At 45.2% G+C, this 24164-nt stretch overlaps 3 protein-coding genes across 4 annotated transcripts in view; all 3 read right to left on the minus strand.

The window, feature by feature from the left end:
- The window catches only part of LOC307011892 (ELKS/Rab6-interacting/CAST family member 1), a 38106-nt gene extending 35583 nt beyond the window's left edge, over positions 1-2523 (minus strand). For both annotated transcript variants that reach the window (XM_079637967.1, XM_079637966.1), the window contains exon 1: positions 1913-2523. In XM_079637967.1, coding sequence (XP_079494093.1) covers positions 1913-2137 — 225 coding nt within the window. In that variant the 5' untranslated portion in view covers positions 2138-2523. The remainder of the gene's footprint in view (positions 1-1912) is intronic.
- Positions 2524-3968: 1445 nt separating this feature from the next.
- Positions 3969-9242, minus strand: tlr9 (toll-like receptor 9). Its single transcript, XM_079638162.1, has 2 exons — positions 9111-9242; positions 3969-8591 (listed from the first exon to the last, which is right to left on the minus strand). Exon 2 carries the CDS (start codon positions 8586-8588, stop codon positions 5421-5423), a length of 3168 nt encoding a protein of 1055 aa, XP_079494288.1. The 5' UTR covers positions 8589-8591; positions 9111-9242; the 3' UTR covers positions 3969-5420.
- Positions 9243-9682: 440 nt separating this feature from the next.
- Positions 9683-24164, minus strand: part of LOC307012005 (acylamino-acid-releasing enzyme-like) — a 55733-nt gene continuing 41251 nt past the window's right edge. The window contains exons 21-23 of the mRNA XM_079638163.1: positions 11696-11798; positions 10379-10485; positions 9683-10129 (exon numbers count right to left, since the gene is read on the minus strand). Coding sequence (XP_079494289.1) covers positions 10024-10129; positions 10379-10485; positions 11696-11798 — 316 coding nt within the window. The 3' untranslated portion in view covers positions 9683-10023. The remainder of the gene's footprint in view (positions 10130-10378; positions 10486-11695; positions 11799-24164) is intronic.

Below are 24164 nucleotides of genomic sequence, written 5' to 3' on the forward strand. Positions count from 1 at the left end.
CGTTTACAACATTACCGGCCCTTAATCTGCTCGTTTACAACATTACCGGCCCTTAATCTGCACGTTTACAACATTACCGGCCCTTAATCTGCACGTTTACAACATTACCGGCCCTTAATCTGCGCGTTTACAATATTACCGGCCCTTAATCTGCACGTTTACAACATTACCGGCCCTTAATCTGCTCGTTTACAACATTACCGGCCCTTAATCTGCTCGTTTACAACATTACCGGCCCTTAATCTGCTCGTTTACAATATTACCGGCCCTTAATTTGCACGTTTACAACATTACCGGCCCTTAATCTGCTCGTTTACAACATTACCGGCCCTTAATCTGCTCGTTTACAACATTACCGGCCCTTAATCTGCTCGTTTACAACATTACCGGCCCTTAATCTGCTCGTTTACAACATTACCGGCCCTTAATCTGCACGTTTACAACATTACCGGCCCTTAATCTGCTCGTTTACAACATTACCGGCCCTTAATCTGCTCGTTTATAACATTACCGGCCCTTAATCTGCTCGTTTACAACATTACCGGCCCTTAATCTGCTCGTTTACAACATTACCGGCCCTTAATCTGCTCGTTTACAACATTACCGGCCCTTAATCTGCTCGTTTACAACATTACCGGCCCTTAATCTGCTCGTTTACAACATTACCGGCCCTTAATCTGCTCGTTTACAACATTACCGGCCCTTAATCTGCACGTTTACAACATTACCGGCCCTTAATCTGCGCGTTTACAACATTACCGGCCCTTAATCTGCTCGTTTACAACATTACCGGCCCTTAATCTGCTCGTTTACAACATTACCGGCCCTTAATCTGCACGTTTACAACATTACCGGCCCTTAATCTGCTCGTTTACAACATTACCGGCCCTTAATCTGCTCGTTTACAACATTACCGGCCCTTAATCTGCTCGTTTACAACATTACCGGCCCTTAATCTGCGCGTTTATAACATTACCGGCCCTTAATCTGCTCGTTTACAACATTACCGGCCCTTAATCTGCACGTTTACAACATTACCGGCCCTTAATCTGCACGTTTACAACATTACCGGCCCTTAATCTGCACGTTTATAACATTACCGGCCCTTAATCTGCGTGTTTACAATATTACCGGCCCTTAATCTGCAAGTTTACAACATTACCGGCCCTTAATCTGCGTGTTTACAATATTACCGGCCCTTAATCTGCAAGTTTACACATACGGTACGACATTTGGTTCCTCAAGCCACAGCAGAGACCAGTTCTAACGCAATGGCAGAAGATCCAGCAAAGCATGAAACTGTTCTGTGGTCGAGCACAGACGAGCACTGGACACTAGTGACCAGAACATGTCAGCGCTGACTTATAAACTCCTCAGGAACTGTGGACACTTGTGTAAGAGTTCAACATGATGATGAGATGAGTGTAACTCCACAACAACTCCATAATGTCTCCACTAACATCCAAAAACTCTTCCTGAGTCTCTCTGTAAGGCTGCACTCGCTGCTGGTTATTCTGGGATTCTGGATGAGTGCGATTGGCCTGTTCTGTTATTGCCAGAGTTTCTGAAGCTTGTGTAAAGACTCCGCCCTCTTCTGATCTCATTTGCATTTAAAGGGACACGGTGCGTTTTTGCTCACACCCAAACGGGGCAGATTTGACAAGCTATAATAAATGATCTGGTATTTTGAGCTGAAATTTCACAGACACATTCTGGGGACACCAGAGATCTATATTACATCTTGTGAAAAGGGGCGTAATGTGACCTTTAAAACGGGTCTGAATTCATGAATTACAACCATTTAAGTTTGAATTAGGTTATGATAAATCTTGAATAAATATACCGGTATACAATTAAATATATTAAAGATCTGACCTTCACTGTGTGTGTGTGTGTGTGAGAGAGAGCTGACCTTGACGCTGATGGCGGTGTTCTGGCCTGTGGTCTGCGGGGTTCTGCGGTGTAACTCCTGCGGAGGAACTCGATAGAAACAGGGATGCCGGCTGGTCATTCTCAGCTCCTCTCCGTCGGTGTGTGGCTTTAACACTGAAGATCCTCTCGAGCTCTTTAACCCGCTGACACACTCTTGCTTTAGCGATGTGTTGATCGCTAGGCTACGTGTGTGTTTGTTCTTCATTTCTTCCACATGTCATCGCTGAGCAACAGGTCTCTGTCTCATCTATTATTCACTGCATTTTCTTTTCCTTTTTATCTCTCTGGCTTCCTCTCAGATGTGATCTGGCTCTTTAAACGCTCTCAGGCGGACCGTATCAATAATTCATCTCAGGTTCGGGTTTGGAGAATATGTTGACATGTACTTGCCAAGTTAGTCGAATGTCTAAAGCGTTTCTGTTCTTCGTTACGCAAGTGTAACCGGAGTCAGTCAGTCAGTGTGTGTTCATGATCAGCTCAACCTCACGCTTTACTCTTCCTCAGTGTGTGTAAACCTCTTCAGTGTTTATTTGTTCCCATATTAATTTCGCATGTCGAGTATAATCATGTGGTTGTGTTTCAACAGTGTTTACTCTTCTCTTGATTTACCTCGAAACAATGGAAGTGAACTGTGACAACATACCCCATTATAACATGACCATGACAGATTAAAATGATATCAGATCTAATCAAACAAATACAAGACAAAATAAAATATTTTGTAAATAAAATACAAATATTAACTTTTCATAAAATAATGGCATTTTTTGATAATTAAAAATAAACTGCTGTTAGATCAGCATTAAACAACTGTAAATTACATAAGATTAAAATAATATCAGATTTGTCTAATTTTAAATAAACACAAACCCCCCAGAGATTAAAGAAATGTTTTGCTATAGTTTAATAAATGTTCGGTGATATCTTACAAAGATTTCTAAATGTTTGGCGCAATGTTTTCTCTATATAGTGTTGATATGGTAATTAACAAATAGCCTACACTAAGTTTCGTCATGCTGGTGTGTGTTGAAAGTTTTAAACCGTGTGTGTGACAACTAGCCCCGCGTGAGTGTGTGCCCGATCATAGCGAAGACTTCAGAAAACATGCGATTTTAACTTCGCTGAGAGGTTTCGTGTGTTTCTGAGAGAAATCCTCCTTGAAGAGAGAGGAAGTGTTCAGAGAAAGAGTTGATCAGGATCACTATCAGCTCGATAAATCATATCTCAAACAGATTCATAACTCAAGATATATCACGCCCTCCAGCTTATGGAACCATTAAAGCAAAAATACATGTTTAAACTTAACAGCTAACTTCTGAAAAATACAATTTGAAACAAAATGCTATGGCTGCAATGACAACTGGCCAATGCATAATGCTAGAATTATTAAATATTGAAAGAAAGCACTTTTTTTTTTTGCTTCAGAAAAATATGATCATTACCATTCCCGTTTTTTGGGAAAATTATGTATCTTGCAAGAGTTACACACTATTCTACTGTTTCTACTTATTAATAGCCTAATAAAATAATAACAATACAAATATATCCCATATCAAACAGCAATGAACCTTTATAATGTGTACATATTATTGCAGAAATAGTGTCAAACTTTGAGTAAAGATGTAATCAGATTCAAGAATGGAGTATAATAATTATTATTATTAATTGGCTATGAGATGATACACATACTCTTGATCAAACAATAAGTCTCAAGTCTACTAATACTAAACACTGAATACTAATGTTATTACACAGAAGTATTTAATCCTCCACGTGTTTCACTGACACTTTTTTAATTACTTAATAGCGTATCTTCTCACAGTCTTACAATATAATAAATGTGCAAAAACATGTATACAGTCACGTCTTACAATTCATTTTTAGAGGCTTTCTTGTAAGAGAATGAGTTGCTGCGCTGTAGAAACTGCAGGGCTATTTTAGAGTGAACTTCCTGAAACTGAGAAGTGTATAAACCAGCAGCGTCAGGTGTGGGCCAGCAGGTGCACCAGTTCCTCCTGAGGGAAACTTCACTCGCCTCGAGTCCACAGATGTGTGCATGCTCAACGTCTTTAGTTATTCCATGTCTTAAAGTGAATGAAAATGCAACATGTAAAGTCAATGGCACCTATGAGTGAACAACTACTTCCGTAATAGATTACATCTGCAGAAAACAACATGTTGATAAATAGCTAATCTCCATGAGTCACGAGCTTCTGTATACTTGTGTAGCCCTTGTATTATGTTTGAATTCTTGGTACGAATTGTATGTTGTAGAATTGACCTTGACTGGATTCAATACAAATTATGAATTTCATCTCTATAAACAGGATTGCAACTAGTTTGTTATTTAAAATATTATATATTTTGACTACGCCAAAATCATCCGCTCGATTCCCAGAGAAAATAACATTCTTGAACTGATAAACATTCTCCTCTCAGAAGGTAGTTGAGAAACAGACTAATCAAACACAAAACTGTTTTTATTCTTAGTTTAGGTCAGCTGTGGTTAACTATGAAATTGCAGGTCAGATTGACCCACGAACATCAAAATCGTCAGAAATGTTGTACACACAAAAGAGTCAAAACTTTGCAGGCATGTCCAGATGACCATATATGAGAAAGTTACAAAAAAAAAAAAAAAAAAATATATATATATATTCTATGTTAACCAGTCAAACTGATCCGCAACATAATAAAAAGGGTTAAATATGACAGATAGTCCATATTTTTTGTCTTTCAGCTGTTTCTATTTTCTGATGGAAGGTGTTTAGATCATGCTTTTCGATGCTATTTTCAATGCTATATATGTGTTCTAGGCAGTGAAGCTCAAAAAACACATTTTTAAAATTGAAAATATATTTAGTTTCAACCTTCATATACCAAAATGCATTTCAAAATCTTACATTAGCCTACATTTAGGCTAAACGCACGTGGATAAAATAGCGTACAAGAGATCAAAACTACATTTTGTGTTCAGCATTTAAACTCCCCCTGTGGTGTAAATCCAGCTGTTAATGTAGTTTAAGTGTGTATGTGGTGTTATTAATCTGCTTTAACACACACATGTGTAAGTTCATAAGTGGACAGCATTGCTGAGTATTTTCTGCTTAAAACTGCAGTGAACCAAAGACAGTCTCAAACACACGGTTTGAAATCGCTGGTGTTTCTGACGTCACACACTACCTTGACCAATCAGATCAACGTGTGATCGTCCACCAGTGGATCTCTGAGTGAGTGAGTGAGTGGAGGCGGGGCTCATCTGCATATTCATAGAACCACACATACTAAATAAGGCAAGGGTGTCGAGTTACATTCAAGATATTTTAAGGCATGAAGAAAATTATTTTGGTGATCAAAGATGAGTTTTAAGGGATACAATTATTGACTACAGCTGGACTTTAAAATAATGAATGACATTCTGATCAGCCACAAAAATCAACTAAACAACAGGACTACATAAAACACATTCTCAATACACTTTAGCATTTTTATAAGAAGCCCTCTGTGACATTTTTGTTGTAGGCTTTGAGATTGTCAGAAACAAGAGCGACACGCAAGTCGTTCCAGAAGAGCGGCTGCACTCGCGGGTTCTTGGGCCACGACAGGACTGACTTCTTACAGAGCCGTTTCCTCATCTGGAGGTATTTGAACTTGGGGAAGTCAAGGTCCAGCAAAACAAGAACGGCAACATCCACTTTCTCATCTAGGAGCCGCTGCTGAACCAGAAGAAAGGCTTGTCGGACGATCCCACTTGCGTGAGTGTAGCCACTAGGGCTGGTCAAGACAAACACCGTCTTTCTGCTGCTGTAAACCGCCTGGTGGAGATTCTCTATGCAAGACACTCCAGGCAACCAGTCGCGCTCCTCTAGGCAAAGCCGGAAGCGCCATCTCCCCCGCTTCTCCAGTCTCGCAATCATCTCCTTGTAGATCCAATCTCTGACAGCCTTGTTACTCGTATCAAAGACCACAAACGCATCGTACTGGTTATCGGCCGTGTTCCCGTTGGCTGGAGTGTGTCCCTTGTGTCCAGTCCATAAAATCTGGATGCAGTACCACAGATCCCAACCGTAGAGATGCTTCAACAGGGGAATGCTGGTCGCGGCCAACGTCAACAATAAAGTACAGAGTAAAGCGAACCCCCCAAATATCTCCTGGCACGAGCGAAGGTCAATCGAGAGGACGTTCACGCCGGCCAACGACTCTGGGTAAGCACAGTGAACCTGTGTGGTGAGGTGCGGGATATCCAGTTCAGTTTCTCTGAGAAAATTGGCAAAGCCGGAGATAATGCAACTACAAGTAAAAGGATTGGCATGCAGCACAAGTTTGCAGGAGGACGCACTATTATTCCCCCCAGCAGGACAGAAAGTATTGCCTTTATGAAACGACAACGGAAGAGAGTATACGTCCAGGATCTTCAGCTGGTTGTGGTGGAGCATCAGGTGTTTGAGGTGTACTGCCAGACTCAGGAAAACCCTTGGGATTGCAACGAGCCGATTGTGACTTAAGTCCAGGCTTACGAGTCGGAGCTCAAAATGGAAGTTAGGCAAGTACGAGAGCCGGTTTGAGCTGAGGTTCAGGAAACAGAGCTGTTGGAGAACCGAGACGTTTCCCCAGGGAAAATAAGTCAGCATGTTGGAGTCGACTCTGAGCACCCGGAGGCTCGAAGGCAAGTTGACCATCACCTCCGGGGGGAACGACTTAAGATGGTTTTCAGAGATGTCCAAGTGTGTAAGGTTAGTAAGACCTTGGAAGAAATGCTCGTATTGGTTACGCCGGGAGTCCCACATTATGTCCAAACGATTTCCCGAGAACACGAAATACTTCAGGGAAGTACTATTAAGGACGTTAGAGATTCGGAGACCGATGTGATTGTTCGCTAGACTCAGTACTTTAAGAGACGACAAGTGTGAAAGGAACGTGAAGCGATGTCCCATTCCCTTCATGACAAAGTGGAATTCGTTGTTGCTGAGGTCAAGAGCTTTCAGTGTCCCGCTAACCTCTCGAAACGCCTTCTCAGAGTACAGGTCGATGCGGTTGTGCGCCATATTAAGGAAAGCTAGTTTGCTTAGACTTGAGAACTGCTGGCCGTTTAAGGATTGGCTGATGTAGTTGTAGGATAGATCTATGCACACCGCATTCTCCATGCCGCTGAAAGTGCTTGCATTCAGCCATGGGATGTTGTTTTGAGACAGGTCAAAAAACAGGCTTTTAGAGCAGATCTGCTTTTTGAAATGCCACATAGAGTAGTAGAACGGGCAGGGATCTCCTTCAGAGCCGTGTTCAGTGTTCAGCTCTGGGACTTCTTGGATTTGCGAGTTGTAATCGTGACGTTTATCAAGGGTTTGGTAAGTCGCCGTGGCTTCAGAATTGCAGGTTGAGTAGCATGGACTGAAAGCAAGCATGTTTTGGGAAAGGCCCACCCTTCTTAACGTCCCGAGTTTGCTAATCGAATCAATGCTAATGGAGCAGATGAAGTTCATGCGTAGCTCCAGGTACTCAAGTCTGGGCAGTTTGATCAGATGTGCGAGGCTGTGGTCCGACAGTTCTTTGAAGAATAATCCACTCAGGTACAACTCTTTAAGAGCCGTCATCTTCTCTATGGCTGGCGACAGAATCAACTCAGAGAAGGTGTTCAGGGGTTCATAGTTGTAGAGCAGACTGAGGGACACAACGTGCTTGAGCTCCTCATAAAAAGTGCCATTTTGTATGGCATAGGCTAGAAAGTTGTCGGATAGATCCAGATCTCGGAGCTTGTGTAGCTGCATGAAAAGATGCCGGGGAAGTGTACGAAGAGAGTTTCCTCGCAGACTCAGACTGATTAGAGAGTCGTTCTGGTGCAGAAACGCGTCCGGATGCAGAAGCAGAGACTGGTTGTTCGGGCACGGGAAACAGGGTTCGGAAGCATGGTCACATCTTTGGCAGTTCCACCCCAGGTTAAGATGTCGTATGTGTGTGAGATTGCCAAAAGACTCTCTGTTAATACTCTCAATCTTGTTCTCTCCCAAATCTAGGCTTTCCAGTGAAAGTGGGAGATGTTGGGGAACAGCGGTCACGTTGTTGTAACTAAGGGTGAGGTTCAAAAGCTCAGGAAGATCTTGAAACACACGTGGGTCGATAAAGTAAGACTGATAACACGGGTTGGCGTAGAAACAATTCTTGCTGAGCAGCAGTTGCTTGAGTCGAGGTGTACCGAGAGGTTTGACGATATGAAAGATGTTGTTAAATTCCAGTCCCAAAATCAAAAGCTGCTTCGGTAGAGGAGGAATGCTCTTCAGGCTATTCCCTGCTAACTGGAGGGAAGTTAGGTTTCGAAGTCCGATAAATGCTTCCGGATCAACGTTCAGGCTGCACGAAGGCCATCTCTGCTCTTTGAGAGGATCCGGTACACAGTTCCACATCAGGCTGAGATGCTTGAGATTGGGTAATCCAGAAAGTGCATCACCTTTAATGTAGTGTATATGGTTCAGATTTAAGTTGAGTGATACAGCAGAGAGGGATATGAACCTGGGGATTTTACCGAGACGTCTGTGCTGGCAGTCGATACTTATGCGTCCGTCCTTGGAAGTGTGACTTTCACATGGATAGAATTCAGGATGCATAGTTGCAAAAAGATGAACCTGATTCAGGATGAGAATCAGATACGCCTGTGCAAACATGGCCTAGACACACGAGAACAATAATATTAGAAGAAGAAGAAGTGCAAGATAAGCTGCATTTACTTTTTACAATGCTATATTCACTAGAACTTCAAAGTGCTTTACTTATTTGTTACATATACAATATAAAGTAAAAATATAATAAAAGCATATGCACATTCAAATATTTTATTGCAAATACACTAACTTAAAATATGTATTCACTATGTAGGATTTACTTTACAGAGTATTGAATATGTCATGCTTGCCTTCCCCATCATACACTGTAAAAAAAAAAGTAACCTCTCCAAGTCAAAATATTCTAGTGACTGGTCACATCTACATTTTTAAATTGGCCCAAGTGAAATTCTGTAAAATAAATTGAATTAGTTGTTGCAATAGTCTGTTAACATTGGCTCAATGAGAAATAATATGTCAGACTAATTGAACAATTTAGATGACTATCTAGAACATTTTGACTTGGGCATGTAATTTTTTTTTTTGCAGTGATGGAGAACATTTAAAACACAGAAAATCACTTACCACAGGTTTGCAATCCAAATCTCTCAACTCCAGAACACTGTGTGTCGTTTACATTCACACAGGGAAGCAAAGAAATGAAAACCGCTGGGTCTGAGTATTTATATTAAGTGTTCATCTTTTCATGGAAGTGAAAGAAAAGTCTGTAACTGAAAGTCAGTCTCACACACACACACACACACACACACACACATGCGTGCGGGCGCACGGACGCACGCACACACACCACACACACGCAGTCTGGGAACAGATGTTCAGAAGTGGTAAGGAATATGATGCAAGAAGGATTATTATTAGTTATTCTTGGTTTAAAAATAGTTACTGAAATTAAGAGAGATTTCATAAGAAATGAAAGGTCAAGAGAGAAAATATTTTTCTCTCTTGCACTAAACCTGATTTTTTTGTGCCTTTCTTATTGCATGATCATAGCATTTGAGTTGTTATCTAGCTCTATACAGATATTGATGACCATATTTTAAAACAAAATATTATACCGGTAAAAAAAAAAAAAAAAAGAGACCAGCAGGGATTAGAGGTTTAGAGCCATAATGGAAAAAGTTTAAAATTGGCCTCACAGAAGTTTATCCAGAACATTTTATTGAAAAGAATGCAGCAAGTTGTTTAGTACATATCCCGGAAAGAAACCATATTACAAAATAACCCTGAAAACTGTAAGATATGTAGTATTTTTCAAATGTAATTTAGAGTAAATAAGATTGAATTATTTAAAACACACTTATGGCACCGTATCATTTCCATTTCTTTAAATGTCACACAATATGAACCTCGTCAAGTGCTTTTCTGGAGTCAATCAAGGGGAAAAGCACAGAACAACGCCTCAATATGGCGACGCAGCGGTTATCAATGACAGAGATGGTCAAATCAGCTGATTATGGTGTGTGTGGAGGAAGTGACATCACAGAGAAAGGTGTTGGATGACCCAGAGAGCGGCGTTTATGAACCCATCCGATTCTGCGTCGACTTTGGACAGAGCGTGATTATTGCCTGGGTACCACAGCAATCTGTGGACACACGGACGTCAAGTCAAGTCTCCTTCATCTATACAGCGGCGCGCACATGCGCATCACGTGTTCAGTCTATAGATGTGTGCGTTTGAATATGTGTGTGCAGGAGTGTAGTCTTTCTTTACCAATTGACCTCAACACATTACTTGTCGGGCCTTAAAAATTCCTAATACAGAATTATTAGTTGCTTCTGCGTGTCCATGCGAGCCGGAATGATTGTAGGTGATTGTGATGATCTGTACTCACCGCACCGGCACACGCAGCGCCTTCAGCGCGCGGTAGTACTCGACGCCCTGCTTACTGGGAACACGCCGGTCCTCCTCACCCAGCAGCAGCAGAACTGGGGCCTTTACCTGAGGAACATGTACAGTACACTGTGCAGTTCAGAACAACACGGCAGAGTAATGGAGATGGTCCTCACTGCAGAACACGAAATCCAGGGGGAGGAGTCGGATCCAGATCCAACTCCTCCCACCTTACATAAACCTAAACCTACTCAACTCCGCCCCTTAGATCTGGATCTAACTCCGCCCCTTAGATCTGGATCTAACTCCGCCCCTTAGATCTGGATCTAACTCCGCCCCTTAGATCTGGATCTAACTCCGCCCCCTGGATCTCGTGTACTGCAGTGAGGTGCTACTGGAATAATGGCCCGGCATTAATGATAATGAGCAGTACTACATTAATGGTGCGAATAGCGCGTCAGGCGCGAGTGATTTCAATGTTAAGTCAATGCAAAGACGCGTTACGCGCGTAAAAAAATCCTGCGGGCGAATGAGGCGTAGAGTGCGGCGCGGTAGACGCGAATGGTGCGAATTGAGCTCTTGACGCACGAATGGACACAAAGTGGTCAAGCGTATAACTAGACGCGGCAGGCGAGAAATTGACGCGCTATTCGCGTCCGGTGTGAGCGCACAGTAACACTTCAGCTACTATTAACTAAAAGTGAAACAAGCTGAACTAATCAGTAAGTGATATCACATTTAGGAGGTAGTTCCTTAGGTAATCAATAATTACTTCATGTAATGTAACTAACTGACAAATGATCATGTGTCTGAGACATTTTTACTCTGAATATAGTCATAAAACGCATCAATAATTACTCAAGTGTCACCTAGTCACTGTGCAGGAGCTACTCGTGATCTGGACCATTAGTTTAAAGTGATGTTTATAACTTTAAGATAAGGTGCAGATCACTAGTAGTCCTTAAAGAGTGACTGGGTAACACGAGTAATGATGCGTTTATATTAAGAGTAAAAATAGTGACTGATTATGTCTCACACATGTTAATGTTGTGATTAGTAATTAATTAGTCATTCTTTATAATATGTCACAGTTGTTCTTGATGATGCCAATCTCCTTGAGGAATTATTGATCACAATAAGGAACTATGTTAGTCCTGTGATATCACTTACTGATTAGTTCAGCTTGTTTCTATATTAGTTAATAGTAGTAGCTGAAGTATTAATGTAGAACTACTCATTAGTCCTGCATTACTTATTAATAACGGACCATTATTCTACAGTGTTAGGAATAAAAAACAGTAAATGCTGCACCGCTCACCTTGCTGACGTGTTTTATAGGGGACTTGTTTAGCATTTGCTCCAGAGTAGCAGCTTCAATTTGAATGTCTGTGTTATATTCATATCCAGCTTCCACCATACACCTGAAGACACACACACACACACACACACACACACACACACACACACACACACACACACCTCTTAATTCACTGCAAAGCAAAAGAAAAGCCTACTTTTGTACTTTGTTTTCACAGTACAGTGGATCAGACACCTACTCCCTATCATTTAATCTTGTTTAAATTTAAAAAACATTTTTTATTAAAGTGCCATTATTATTAGGGATGTCCAGATCCGATCACGTGGTTTCAGACTCGATCGGAATCGGACGTTACCTCCCGATCAGGACTCGGATATAATATATGTATATATATTCTCATTATTTGTTAACACTATAGTTATGCGGTGGCACAGAGCTAGACCCTTTTGACTCCACACAGAAACAGCAGCGCGTGCGGCATGACGAATCAAACCTTGACGAACAAATCACTGTTGACATCACCAAAAGTGAAGAATTTATGTTATTTATTACTTGATTGTTCAAGCTACCTCACAGAAGTGCTCTGTTTGTTAACAGACTTGTTGAATGTTAAATGTTCCAGCTGACATTCTTCAAAATATCTTTCTTTGTGTTCAACAGAAGAAATAAATGAATACAGGTTTGAAACAACTTGAGGGTGAGTAAATGATGACAGAATTTTAATTTTAAAGTGAACTATCCCTTTAAAATAATGTGAATTAAATAAAAAATGAGGAACATCTTGGATCCGTTTTTTCGCTCTTCTTCATTCTTTTTTTATGTATTATAGAAGTATCGGATCGGGACTCGGTATCGGTACATACTCAAAATCAAATGACTCGGACTCGGACTCGGACTCGGACTCGGAGGCAAAAAAAACGGATCGGGACATCCCTAATTATTATACTATTTTATCCATCAAAGTGGATTTGCTTTGTCAGCAGAAAACAGTCTTCTCCACATGAACAACACGAGCCGAACTCTTCCAGTCTCAGATCAGTGTTTTTCAGTGTTTGTGGGCGGAGCTAAGAGACGCTGCTCAGCCAATCAGGACCAGAGGCAGGCATTATGCTAATTAGTAACACACCTACACAGGTTCAGCAGGAAGTGAGACTGAATTACGACTCATTTCAGTTCAGAAGAAATTATTTTGTTTAGGAGACAAAAACTTTATTGTATCTTTGCAACCAGCTCTATTACACACATTATAAAAAGTATAATAGGGCCACTTTAAAGTGTGTATGTCAGGTTTTTTTTATTTTTTATATATTAAATAAGGTTTAGATGTCTGAGTAAAAATGTAATTATCATTAAAATGATTACTGTAACTGCCCTACAATAAGCTTTATAGCCATTTCTGTCAAGATCATATTTTTAAAACACAGCTGAGCTGTGATGTCAGAAGAGTGTGTGTGTGTGTGTGTGTGTGTGCTGAGCTGTGACATCAGAAGAGTGTGTGTGTGTGTGTGTGTGTGCTGAGCTGTGACGTCAGAAGAGTGTGTGTGTGTGTGTGTGTGTGTGTGTGTGTGTGTGTGTGTGCTGAGCTGTGACGTCAGAAGAGTGTGTGTGTGTGTGTGTGTGTGTGCTGAGCTGTGACGTCAGAAGAGTGTGTGTGTGTGTGTGTGTGCTGAGCTGTGACGTCAGAAGAGTGTGTGTGTGTGTGTGTGTGTGTGTGTGTGTGTGTGTGCTGTGCTGTGACGTCAGAAGAGTGTGTGTGTGTGTGTGCTGAGCTGTGACGTCAGAAGAGTGTGTGTGTGTGTGCTGAGCTGTGACGTCAGAAGAGTGTGTGTGTGTGTGTGTGTGTGTGTGTGTGTGTGCTGAGCTGTGACGTCAGAAGAGTGTGTGTGTGTGTGTGTGTGTGTGCTGAGCTGTGACGTCAGAAGAGTGTGTGTGTGTGTGCTGAGCTGTGACATCAGAAGAGTGTGTGTGTGTGTGTGTGCTGAGCTGTGACGTCAGAAGAGTGTGTGTGTGTGCTGAGCTGAGCTGTGACGTCAGAAGAGTGTGTGTGTGTGGTGTGTGTGTGTGTGTGTGTGTGTGCTGAGCTGTGACGTCAGAAGAGTGTGTGTGTGTGCTGAGCTGAGCTGTGACGTCAGAAAAAATGTGTGTGTGTGTGTGTGTGTGTGCTGAGCTGTGACGTCAGAAGAGTGTCTGTGTGTGTGTGTGTGTGTGTGTGCTGAGCTGTGACGTCAGAAGAGTGTGTGTGTGTGCTGAGCTGAGCTGTGACGTCAGAAGAGTGTGTGTGTGTGTGTGTGTGTGTGTGTGTGTGTGTGTGTGCTGAGCTGTGACGTCAGAATAGTGTGTGTGTGTGTGTGTGTGTGTGTGTGTGTGTGTGTGCTGAGCTGTGACGTCAGAAGAGTGTGTGTGTGTGTGTGTGTGTGTGTGTGTGCTGAGCTGTGACGTCAGAAGAGTGTGTGTGTGTGTGTGTGTGTGTGTGTGTGTGTGTGTGTGTGTGTGTGTGTGTGTGTGTGTGTGTGGGCTTGGTTTATTATGCATTGTGGGAACCGAATGTCCCCACAAGGATAGTAAAACCTGAGATCACCTCCATTGTGGGGACCAGCCAGCGGTCCCCATGAGGGGAATGGGTTAATAAACATACTAAATTATATATTTTTGAAAATGTAAAAATGCAGAATGTCTCCTGTGATGGGCAGGTTTAGGGATAGGGGCAGTGTAAGGGGATAGAATATACAGTTTGTACAGTATAAAAACCATTACGCCTATGGAATGTCCTCACAAGGATAGAAATGAAAAACTGTGTGTGTGTGTGTGTGTGTGTGTGTGTGTGTGTGTGTGTGTGCTGAGCTGTGACGTCAGAAGAGGGAGACGTGCCGACACAGTTCTATTCAAGTATGGAGAGTTTTGAGTCTGAGGAGATCCACAATCCCCCTCAAACCTACGATGGCCACAGCCATACACTGTTGAGCCTCCCAGGCGTGAGACAGACGAGGAGCCAAACAGACATTTAAATAATATCTATCGAAGAAACATAAATATCTGGTGTGAAGAGAACCAGTGGAGAGTTGGTCAGGTGTCTGGTAAGTATAGGCATAACTTAGTGGAACAAAGCGGTCTGGAGGTCACGGTTCGGTGAATATACACGGAGAATACACAGTATAAAAATAAATAAAACTCGCGTGCAAATTAATTAATGCGGAACTACTGTTATACGCGGGTTATTTAGGGACGCCTAATCTGTAGCAGAACTGAAGTCAGCGCGTTTGGTCCGCACAAAGTTGACCCAGGCACGGAACACAGTGGACTCTGTGACCGGTTGTAACGGTGTTTTTGCACCCAGCACAAACGCAGTAATTCACCATCGGGAAAATACGCCTGCGTATACTAACTCTAGCTAGTCCATAAAAAAAAAAAGCGTCCTTTTCGTCATTGGAGAGCGGGTTCGCGGACGCTGGTCCGCGGACGAGCGCGCCGGCCCCCCGAAATTTTTGGGGGGCCGGCCGACGCCGCCACCCGACCCAGGACGGGCGCCCGACACACGCGGGCAGGCGCGAGGGGCCCCCACGCCCTCGGGGGCCCGACGGGAGGCCCCCGTGTTCAGAGACCCCTTTGAGCAGTTCCGCCTTCGTCCTTGGTGTGGCGCCACACGTGACCCGTCCCACTAACCCACTATTTGTCCGTTTGACCACTGGTTTAGTGGGCCCCCCCCCCCCGTCCCACGAAACCACTATTTGTCCAATAACCCACTATATGGCGCAAACGTCCAGTCGGCCACTCCCACCAGACTCCGAGGCCACGCCCCCCGTCCCACGAACCCACTATTTGTCCGTTTGACCAATGTTTTGCGCAGACCCCCCCGCCCACCCCCCCCGTCCCACGAAACCACTTTTTGTCCAATAACCCACTATATGGCGCAAACTTCCCGTCGACCCCGCCCCCCGACTCCGAGGCCACGCCCCCGTCCCACGAACCCACTATTTGTCCAATAACCCACTATTTGGCGGAAACGTCCCGTTGCCCCCCCCTGACACCCCCCCACCCCCCCCACGTCCCACGAACCCACTATTTGTCCAATAACCCACTATTTGGGGCAAATGCCCCCCCGCCCCACCCCGACACCCCCCCACCCACCCCCGTCCCACGGAACCACTATTTGTCCAATAACCCACTATTTTGGGAAAACGTCCCGTTGCCCCCCCCAACACCACCCCACCCCACCCCCCCGTCCCACGAACCCACTATTTGTCCAATAACACACTGTTTTGGGAAGACGTCCCACTAACCCACTATTTTTACCATGGGATAAATGCTACGTGGGATCATCCCACGAACCCACTATTTGTCCAATAACCCACTATTTTTGTCCAATAACCCACTATTTGTCCAATAACCCACTATTTGGCGCAAACGTCCAATAACCCACTATTTGTCCAATAACCCACTATATTTGTCCAATAACCCACTATTTGTCCAATAACACACTATTTTGGGAAGACGTCCCACTAACCCACTATTTTTACCATGGGATAAATGCTACGTGGGATCATCCCACGAACCCACTATTTGTCCAATAACCCACTATTTTTGGAAAATGATTTTCCCGCCGTACATGAAAATATGCTGAAATCGGACACAATCCCACGTGCCATCGGTTGAATGGGGATTCAGACAGTTCCTTTGATAGACATTTTTTCTAAAGGTCCTGTCTTGATGAAAACTACTTTACTGTACTCAGGGGCCTCCCCTGAGTCCATAGCACCAAGTCCCATCCCATAATTCCACTGTCCACGAACCCACTATTTTTACAATGGGATAAATGCTACGTGGGATCATCCCACGAAGCCACTATTTGTCCAATAACCCACTATTTTTGAAAAATGATTTCCCCGTATAGTGGGTTATTGGACAAATAGTGGCTTCGTGGGATGATCCCACGTAGCATTTATTCAATGGAAAAAAATAGTGGGTTCGTGGACAGTTGAATTATGGGATGGGACTTGGTGCTGTGGACTCAGGGGAGGCCCCTGAGTGCAGTAAAATAGTTTTCATCAAGAAAGGACCTTTAAAAAAAATGTTATGTCCAATATTGACTTGGTGGGAAATCATGATACAAAAATAGTGGGTTATTGGACAAATAGTGGCTTCGTGGACACGTGTTTTTTAAGCCCATCTTTAATATTTTTTTTGATAAAAACTATTTTACAGCACTCAGGGGCCCCCCCTGAGTCTGTGGGACCAAGTCCCATCCCAAAATTCCACCGTCCAGGAACCCACTATTTTTTTCCATTGAATAAATGCTACGTGGGATCTCCATATCTCAGCTCTGGAAAGGTCTAGAACCTCCATTTTGCCATTCCTCTCTTAGTCCCAACACCCTCTAACAGAATCCAGAGTTTCAAGAAGATCAGAGAAACTTTTTTTCCAGACCCAAAAAAAGCGTAAGGGGTATGCCTGTCGGTTTTTTTGGGTCCGAAAAAAAAGTTTCTCTGATCTTCTTGAAACTCTGGATTCTGTTAGAGGGTGTTGAGGCCTAGAGAGGAATCCAAAAATGGAGGTTCTAGATCACTCTAGAGCTGAGATATGGAGATCCCACGTAGCATTTATTCAATGGAAAAAAATAGTGGGTTCCTGGACGGTGGAATTATGGGATGGGACTTGGTTCTATGGACTCAGGGGAGGCCCCTGAGTGCTGTAAAATAGTTTTTATCAAAAAAATATTAAAGATGGGCTCATAAACCACGTGTCCACGAAGCCACTATTTGTCCAATAACCCACTATTTTTGTATCATGATTTTCCAATAAGTCTATATTGGACATAACATTTTTTTTAAAAGATTCTGTCTTGATAAAAACTACTTTACTGCACTCAGGGGCCTCCCCTGAGTCTGTGGGACCAAGTCCCATCCCATAATTCCACTGTCCACGAACCCACTATTTTTTTCCATTGGATAAATGCTACGTGGGATCATCCCACGAAGCCACTATTTGTCCAATAACCCACTATTTTTGGAAAATGATTTTCCCGCATACATGAAAATATGCTGCAAATGGACACAATCCCACGTGCCATCGGTTGAATGGGGATTCAGACAGTTCATTTGATAGACATTTTAATTAAAGTCCCTATCTTGATGAAAACTATTTTACTGCACTCAGGGGCCTCCCCTGAGTCTGTGGGACCAAGTCCCATCCCATAATTCCACTGTCCACGAACCCACTATTTTGTACAATGGGATAAATGCTACGTGGGATCATCCCACGAAGCCACTATTTGTCCAATAACCCACTATATTTGTCCAATAACCCACTATTTGTCCAATAACCCACTATTTGGCGCAAACGTCCAATAACCCACTATTTGTCCAATAACCCACTATTTGGCGCAAACGTCCAATAACCCACTATTTGTCCAATAACCCACTATTTGTCCAATAACCCACTATTTGTCCAATAACCCACTATATGTGTCCAATAACCCACTATTTGTCCAATAACCCACTATTTGGCGCAAACGTCCAATAACCCACTATTTGTCCAATAACCCACTATTTGGCGCAAACGTCCAATAACCCACTATTTGTCCAATAACCCACTATTTGTCCAATAACCCACTATTTGTCCAATAACCCACTATATGTGTCCAATAACCCACTATTTGTCCAATAACCCACTATTTGGCGCAAACGTCCAATAACCCACAATTTGTCCAATAACCCACTATTTGTCCAATAACCCACTATTTGTCCAATAACCCACTTTTTGTCCAATAACCCACTATTTGTCCAATAACCCACTATTTGTCCAATAACCCACTATTTGTCCAATAACCCACTATTTGTCCAATAACCCACTATTTGGCGCAAACGTCCAATAACCCACTATTTGTCCAATAACCCACTATTTGTCCAATAACCCACTATTTGTCCAATAACCCACTATATGTGTCCAATAACCCACTATTTGTCCAATAACCCACTATTTGGCGCAAACGTCCAATAACCCACTATTTGTCCAATAACCCACTATTTGTCCAATAACCCACTATATTTGTCCAATAACCCACTATTTGTCCAATAACCCACTATTTGGCGCAAACGTCCAATAACCCACTATTTGTCCAATAACCCACTATATTTGTCCAATAACCCACTATTTGTCCAATAACCCACTATTTGGCGCAAACGTCCCGTTGCCCCCCCCCAACACCACCCACCCCCACCCCCGTCCCACGAACCCACTATTTTTACAATGGAATAAATGCTACGTGGGATCCATAGGCCCCGAACTTTGAACGGCTATAACTCAGCGACCAAGCCGCCTAGAGGCACCAAACTCGGGTCAAAGTAGGGTCCCCAGGGGCCCTCTCCAACGCGCCCTAGCCCGTGCTTCTAGGGGCCCCACGGTCCGAGATACGGGGCCCAACAGGAAAGGGTGCATTTCAGAAGGAAGGGTCCCAGAGGCTCGGGACTCTGGGGTCTGAGAGGGCCCCTAGGGGACCCTCACCACCCCGAAGGATGACCCGCTGGGACTCTTCCTTTCCGAGATATCGACCGTTTTGTCCAAAAGTCCCTTGTGTATAACCGGGTGTATCTCGGGGACCCAACCGAGTTGGGGCTCCAAACTCCGGGCATGAGGAGGGCCCATGGGGCCCCTTCAGATCCCACCGTCCCCAGCTCCTGGGACCTTCCGTTTCCGAGATACGGCCACTTCCTGTCCAGGTTTGACCGGGTATATCTCTGGAACCAAGCCGAGTTGGAGCTCCAAACTCCTGGTGTGGAGAGGCACCCATGGGCACCCCATGACCCCAGAGTATGGAGCCCAAAGTCGGCTTGGTTCCTGAGTTATGCCCGGTCAAAAATGGGACTTTCATCCTTCCGACAATTCACCCGGATCCTCCCGAGAACTCACCCGTTCCAATCCAGTTGAAACTCGGGATTCTGGTAGAGGGTGATGAGACTTAGACATGAGTGCAAGAATGGAGGCTCTAGAGCCATCCAGAGCTGAGATATGGAGATCCCACGTAGCATTTATCCAATGGTAAAAATAGTGGGTTCGTGGACAGTGGAATTATGGGATGGGACTTGGTCCTATGGACTCAGGGGAGGCCCCTGAGTGCAGTAAAGTAGTTTTCATCAAGATAGGACCTTTGGAAAAAAAACTATGTCCAATATTGACTTTGTGGGAAATCATGATTCAAAAATAGTGGGTTATTGGACAAATAGTGGCTTCGTGGACACGTGTTTTGTAGGCCCATCTTTAATATTTTTTTGATAAAAACTATTTTACAGCACTCAGGGGCCCCCCCTGAGTCTATGGGACCAAGTCCCATCCCAAAATTCCACCGTCCAGGAACCCACTATTTTTTTCCATTGAATAAATGCTACGTGGGATCTCCATATCTCAGCTCTGGAAGGGTCTAGAACCTCCATTTTGCCATTCCTCTCTAGGCCTAGACACCCTCTAACAGAATCCAGAGTTTCAAGAAGATCAGAGAAACTTTTTTTCCAGACCCAAAAAAAGCGTAAGGGGTATGTATGCCTGTCGGTTTTTTTGGGTCCGAAAAAAAAGTTTCTCTGATCTTCTTGAAACTCTGGATTCTGTTAGAGGGTGTTGAGACTAAGAGAGGAATGCAAAAATGGAGGTTCTAGATCAATCTAGAGCTGAGATATGGAGATCCCACGTAGCATTTATTCAATGGAAAAAAATAGTGGGTTCCTGGACGGTGGAATTATGGGATGGGACTTGGTTCTATGGACTCAGGGGAGGCCCCTGAGTGCTGTAAAATAGTTTTTATCAAAAAAATATTAAAGATGGGCTCATAAACCACGTGTCCACAAAGCCACTTTTTGTCCAATAACCCACTATTTTTGAATCATGATTTCCCGACGAGTCAATATTGGACATAGTTTTTTTTTAAGAGGTCCTGTCTTGATAAAAACTACTTTACTGTACTCAGGGGCCTCCCCTGAGTCTGTGGGACCAAGTCCCATCCCATAATTCCACTGTCCACGAACCCACTATTTTGTACTATTGAATAAATGCTACGTGGGATCATCCCACGAAGCCACTATTTGTCCAATAACCCACTATTTTTGGAAAATGATTTTCCCGCCACCCATGAAAATATGCTGCAATTGGACACAATCCCACGTGCCATCGGTTGAATGGGGATTCAGTCAGTTCCTTTGATAGACATTTTAATTAAAGTTCCTGTCTTGATGAAAACTACTTTACTGTACTCAGGGGCCTCCCCTGAGTCCATAGCACCAAGTCCCATCCCATAATTCCACTGTCCACGAACCCACTATTTTTACAATGGGATAAATGCTACGTGGGATCATCCCACGAAGCCACTATTTGTCCAATAACCCACTATTTTTGTCCAATAACCCACTATTTGTCCAATAACCCACTATTTGGCGCAAACGTCCAATAACCCACTATTTGTCCAATAACCCACTATATTTGTCCAATAACCCACTATTTGTCCAATAACCCACTATTTGGCGCAAACGTCCAATAACCCACTATTTGTCCAATAACCCACTATTTGTCCAATAACCCAATACTTTTGTAAAATGATTTTTTTTGGGGGGGGGCCCGGGGCCCGTGACTCTCCCGTTCAGGAGAGGGTCCCCTCGGGACACCTTCACCCGAGTTTGAGCTCTCTGCGTCTTTGCGCTGCCAAGATACGAGCCGTTTTGTCCCAGAGGTCGAGAGGTCAGCTTTCGGACGCCATTTTGACTGGCGCGCCGTGGTTTTCGACTAATATCTCGGCCAAAACACCACCGAAATTCATGAAATTTTTACCATTCTTTTCAGCTCGACCAGACGGTTCCGTAGAGCCCGGGGCCCGCCGGATCCGTCGAGTTTTGGCCTTGATAATTGTTCGTTTATATCTGTATCTCGGGGCCCCAGGGGCCCACGAGGCCGCGGGTGGGCTCAAAGTAAAGGTCTCGACCCGTTCTAAACACTATAAAAGGTTAGGTGTCCATAGGACCCAGTGGGTCATCATGAAAAATAAAATAGTCTCCAGTCACCATCCACATTTTCAGTCACCATTCACAATCACTGGGTTATTTTACAATCGGGGGTCAGGAAACGCTTTGGAAGCGGCTAGGGCCCTCAAACTCGGGGGCCCGACTCGGGGTCACTAGACGACAGTGCTCGCCGAGTTTCGGGCTCCTACGACCTTCCGTCTCTGTACGGACGCGCGTTTCGTTGGTTTGACCTTTTTGACCCCTTGCACATGTTTTTCACCCTTTTTCGACCTTTCGACACCTTAACGAGGTCCCAGGGGCCCCAAACTTTCAGGGCCGAACCAGGGGGCCGTGCCGAGAAGGAAAACGGCGCCCCCTAGTCGATCGGCCCTTCCGAAGCGGCGTCCGCGAAACCACTATAGAAAAACCCATTGATTTAATGGGCAAGTGGGATTTTGATAGAAAGGTCCCAGGGGCCCCAAACTCAGCACGGTGAACCCTGGGCCCGCCCTGAGTGACGTACCGATAGGGCCCGGGCCCTAGGGCCTGAGAAACTTGATCCATCTCTCTGTCTGCCACTGAGGTCAATGGCAGACACTTGTAAACAGGCCTGTTTTCAGCAGTACACTCGCCCTGACTTTAAACGCTTGCCAAGTGGCTAGGGCCCTCAAACTCGGGGGCCCGACTCAGGGGCCCTAGACGACGGAACTCGCCGAGTTTCGGGCTCCTGTGACTTTCCGTCTCCTTACGGGGGCCGTCCCACCTCCCATTTAAAAGGCATAGCGGTTTCGCGGACGAGCATCCTTTTTCGACCTGGCGACCCCTGAACGAGGTCCCAGGGGCCCCAAACTTTCAGGGCCGCACCAGGGGGCCGTGGCGAGTCGGAAAACGGCGCCCCCTAGTCGATCGGCCCTTCCGAAGCGGCGTCCGCGAAACCACTATAGAAAAACCCATTGATTTAATGGGCGAGTGGGATTTTGATAGAAAGGTCCCAGGGGCCCCAAACTCAGCACGGTGAACCCTGGGCCCGCCCTGAGTGACGTACCGATAGGGCCCGGGCCCTAGGGCCTGAGACACATTTTTCGTCCACCTCTCTGACCTGTTTCCACTTGGAAAACAGGCCCGTTTTCGGCAGTACACTCACCCGGACTTTAAACGCTTGCCAAGTGGCTAGGGCCCTCAAACTCAGGGGCCCGACTCAGGGGCCCTAGACGACGGAACTCGCCGAGTTTCGGGCTCCTGCGACTTTCCGTCTCCTTACGGGGGCCGTCCCACGGCCCATTTAAAAGGCATAGCGGGTTCGCGGACGAGGGGCCCTTTTTCGACCTGAACGAGGTCCCAGGGGCCCCAAACTTTCAGGGCCGCACCAGGGGGCCGTGGCGAGTCGGAAAACGGCGCCCCCTAGTCGATCGGCCCTTCCGAAGCGGCGTCCGCGAAACCACTGTGGGGACCCATTCATTTAATGGGCGAGTGGGATTTTTATAGAAAGGTCCCAGGGGCCCCAAACTTTCACGGGCCGCACCAGGGGCCCGTGGCGAGAAGGAAAACGGCGCCCCCTAGTCGATCGGCCCTTCCGAAGCGGCGTCCACGAAACCACTATGGGGCCCCATTGATTTAATGGGCGAGTGGGATTTTTATGGAAATGTCCCAGGGGCCCCAAATTCGGTACTGTGGCTCCAGGGCCCGCCCCGAGTGACGTACCGAAAGCACCAGGCCCTAGAGCGAGGGCAAGTATTTTTTAGCCTCTGTGCAAAATCTCTTCCTTTGCCTGACTCTCAAAAAGCCTTTTCAGGCCTCTGAATGATTTTTTGGCGGGGGAGGGGCGGTTTTTCAAAAGGGCCCTAGGGCCCCACGATTCGGGGCCCCGCGTCAGGGGCCCCTGGAGAGTCGGGATCTGAAGTATCGAGGCACCACCACCCTCCGTCTGCGTACGGGGGCCGTCCCACGGCCCATTTAAAAGGCATAGTGGTTTCGCGGACGAGCGTCCCCTTTTTCGACCTCGCGGCCCCTGAACGGGGGCCCCGGGGCCCCAAACTTTCCCGCCCGCACCAGGGGGCCGTGGCGAGTCGGAAAACGGCGCCCCCTAGTCGATCGGCCCTTCCGAAGCGGCGTCCGCGAAACCACTACGGCGAATACATTCATTTAATGGGCGAGTGGGATTTTGATAGAAATGTCCCCGGGGCCCCAAACTCGGCACGGTGGCCCCTGGGCCCGCCCCGAGCGACATACCAAAGGCGCTAGGCTCTAGAGCCAAGGCAACCCCTTCCCGCCCTTTTAACCCTAATCTCGGCCTTGTGTCTCTTCCACTCATGTACCCTAAGAGCCTTTTGAGTGAAAGTTGGTTATAAGGGGGGAACTTTGTGCAGGAAGGTCCTAGGGCCCCACGCTTCGGGGCCCTGAGTCGGGGGCCCCTGGAGAGTCGGGATCTGAAGTATCGAGGTACCATGACCCTGCGTTTCCGTACGGGGGCCGTCCCACGGGCCATTTAGCGGCGT

The sequence above is a fragment of the Phoxinus phoxinus genome (genome assembly GCF_949152265.1).
Source record: "Phoxinus phoxinus genome assembly, chromosome: 15".
Classification (NCBI taxonomy): Eukaryota; Metazoa; Chordata; class Actinopteri; order Cypriniformes; family Leuciscidae; genus Phoxinus; species Phoxinus phoxinus.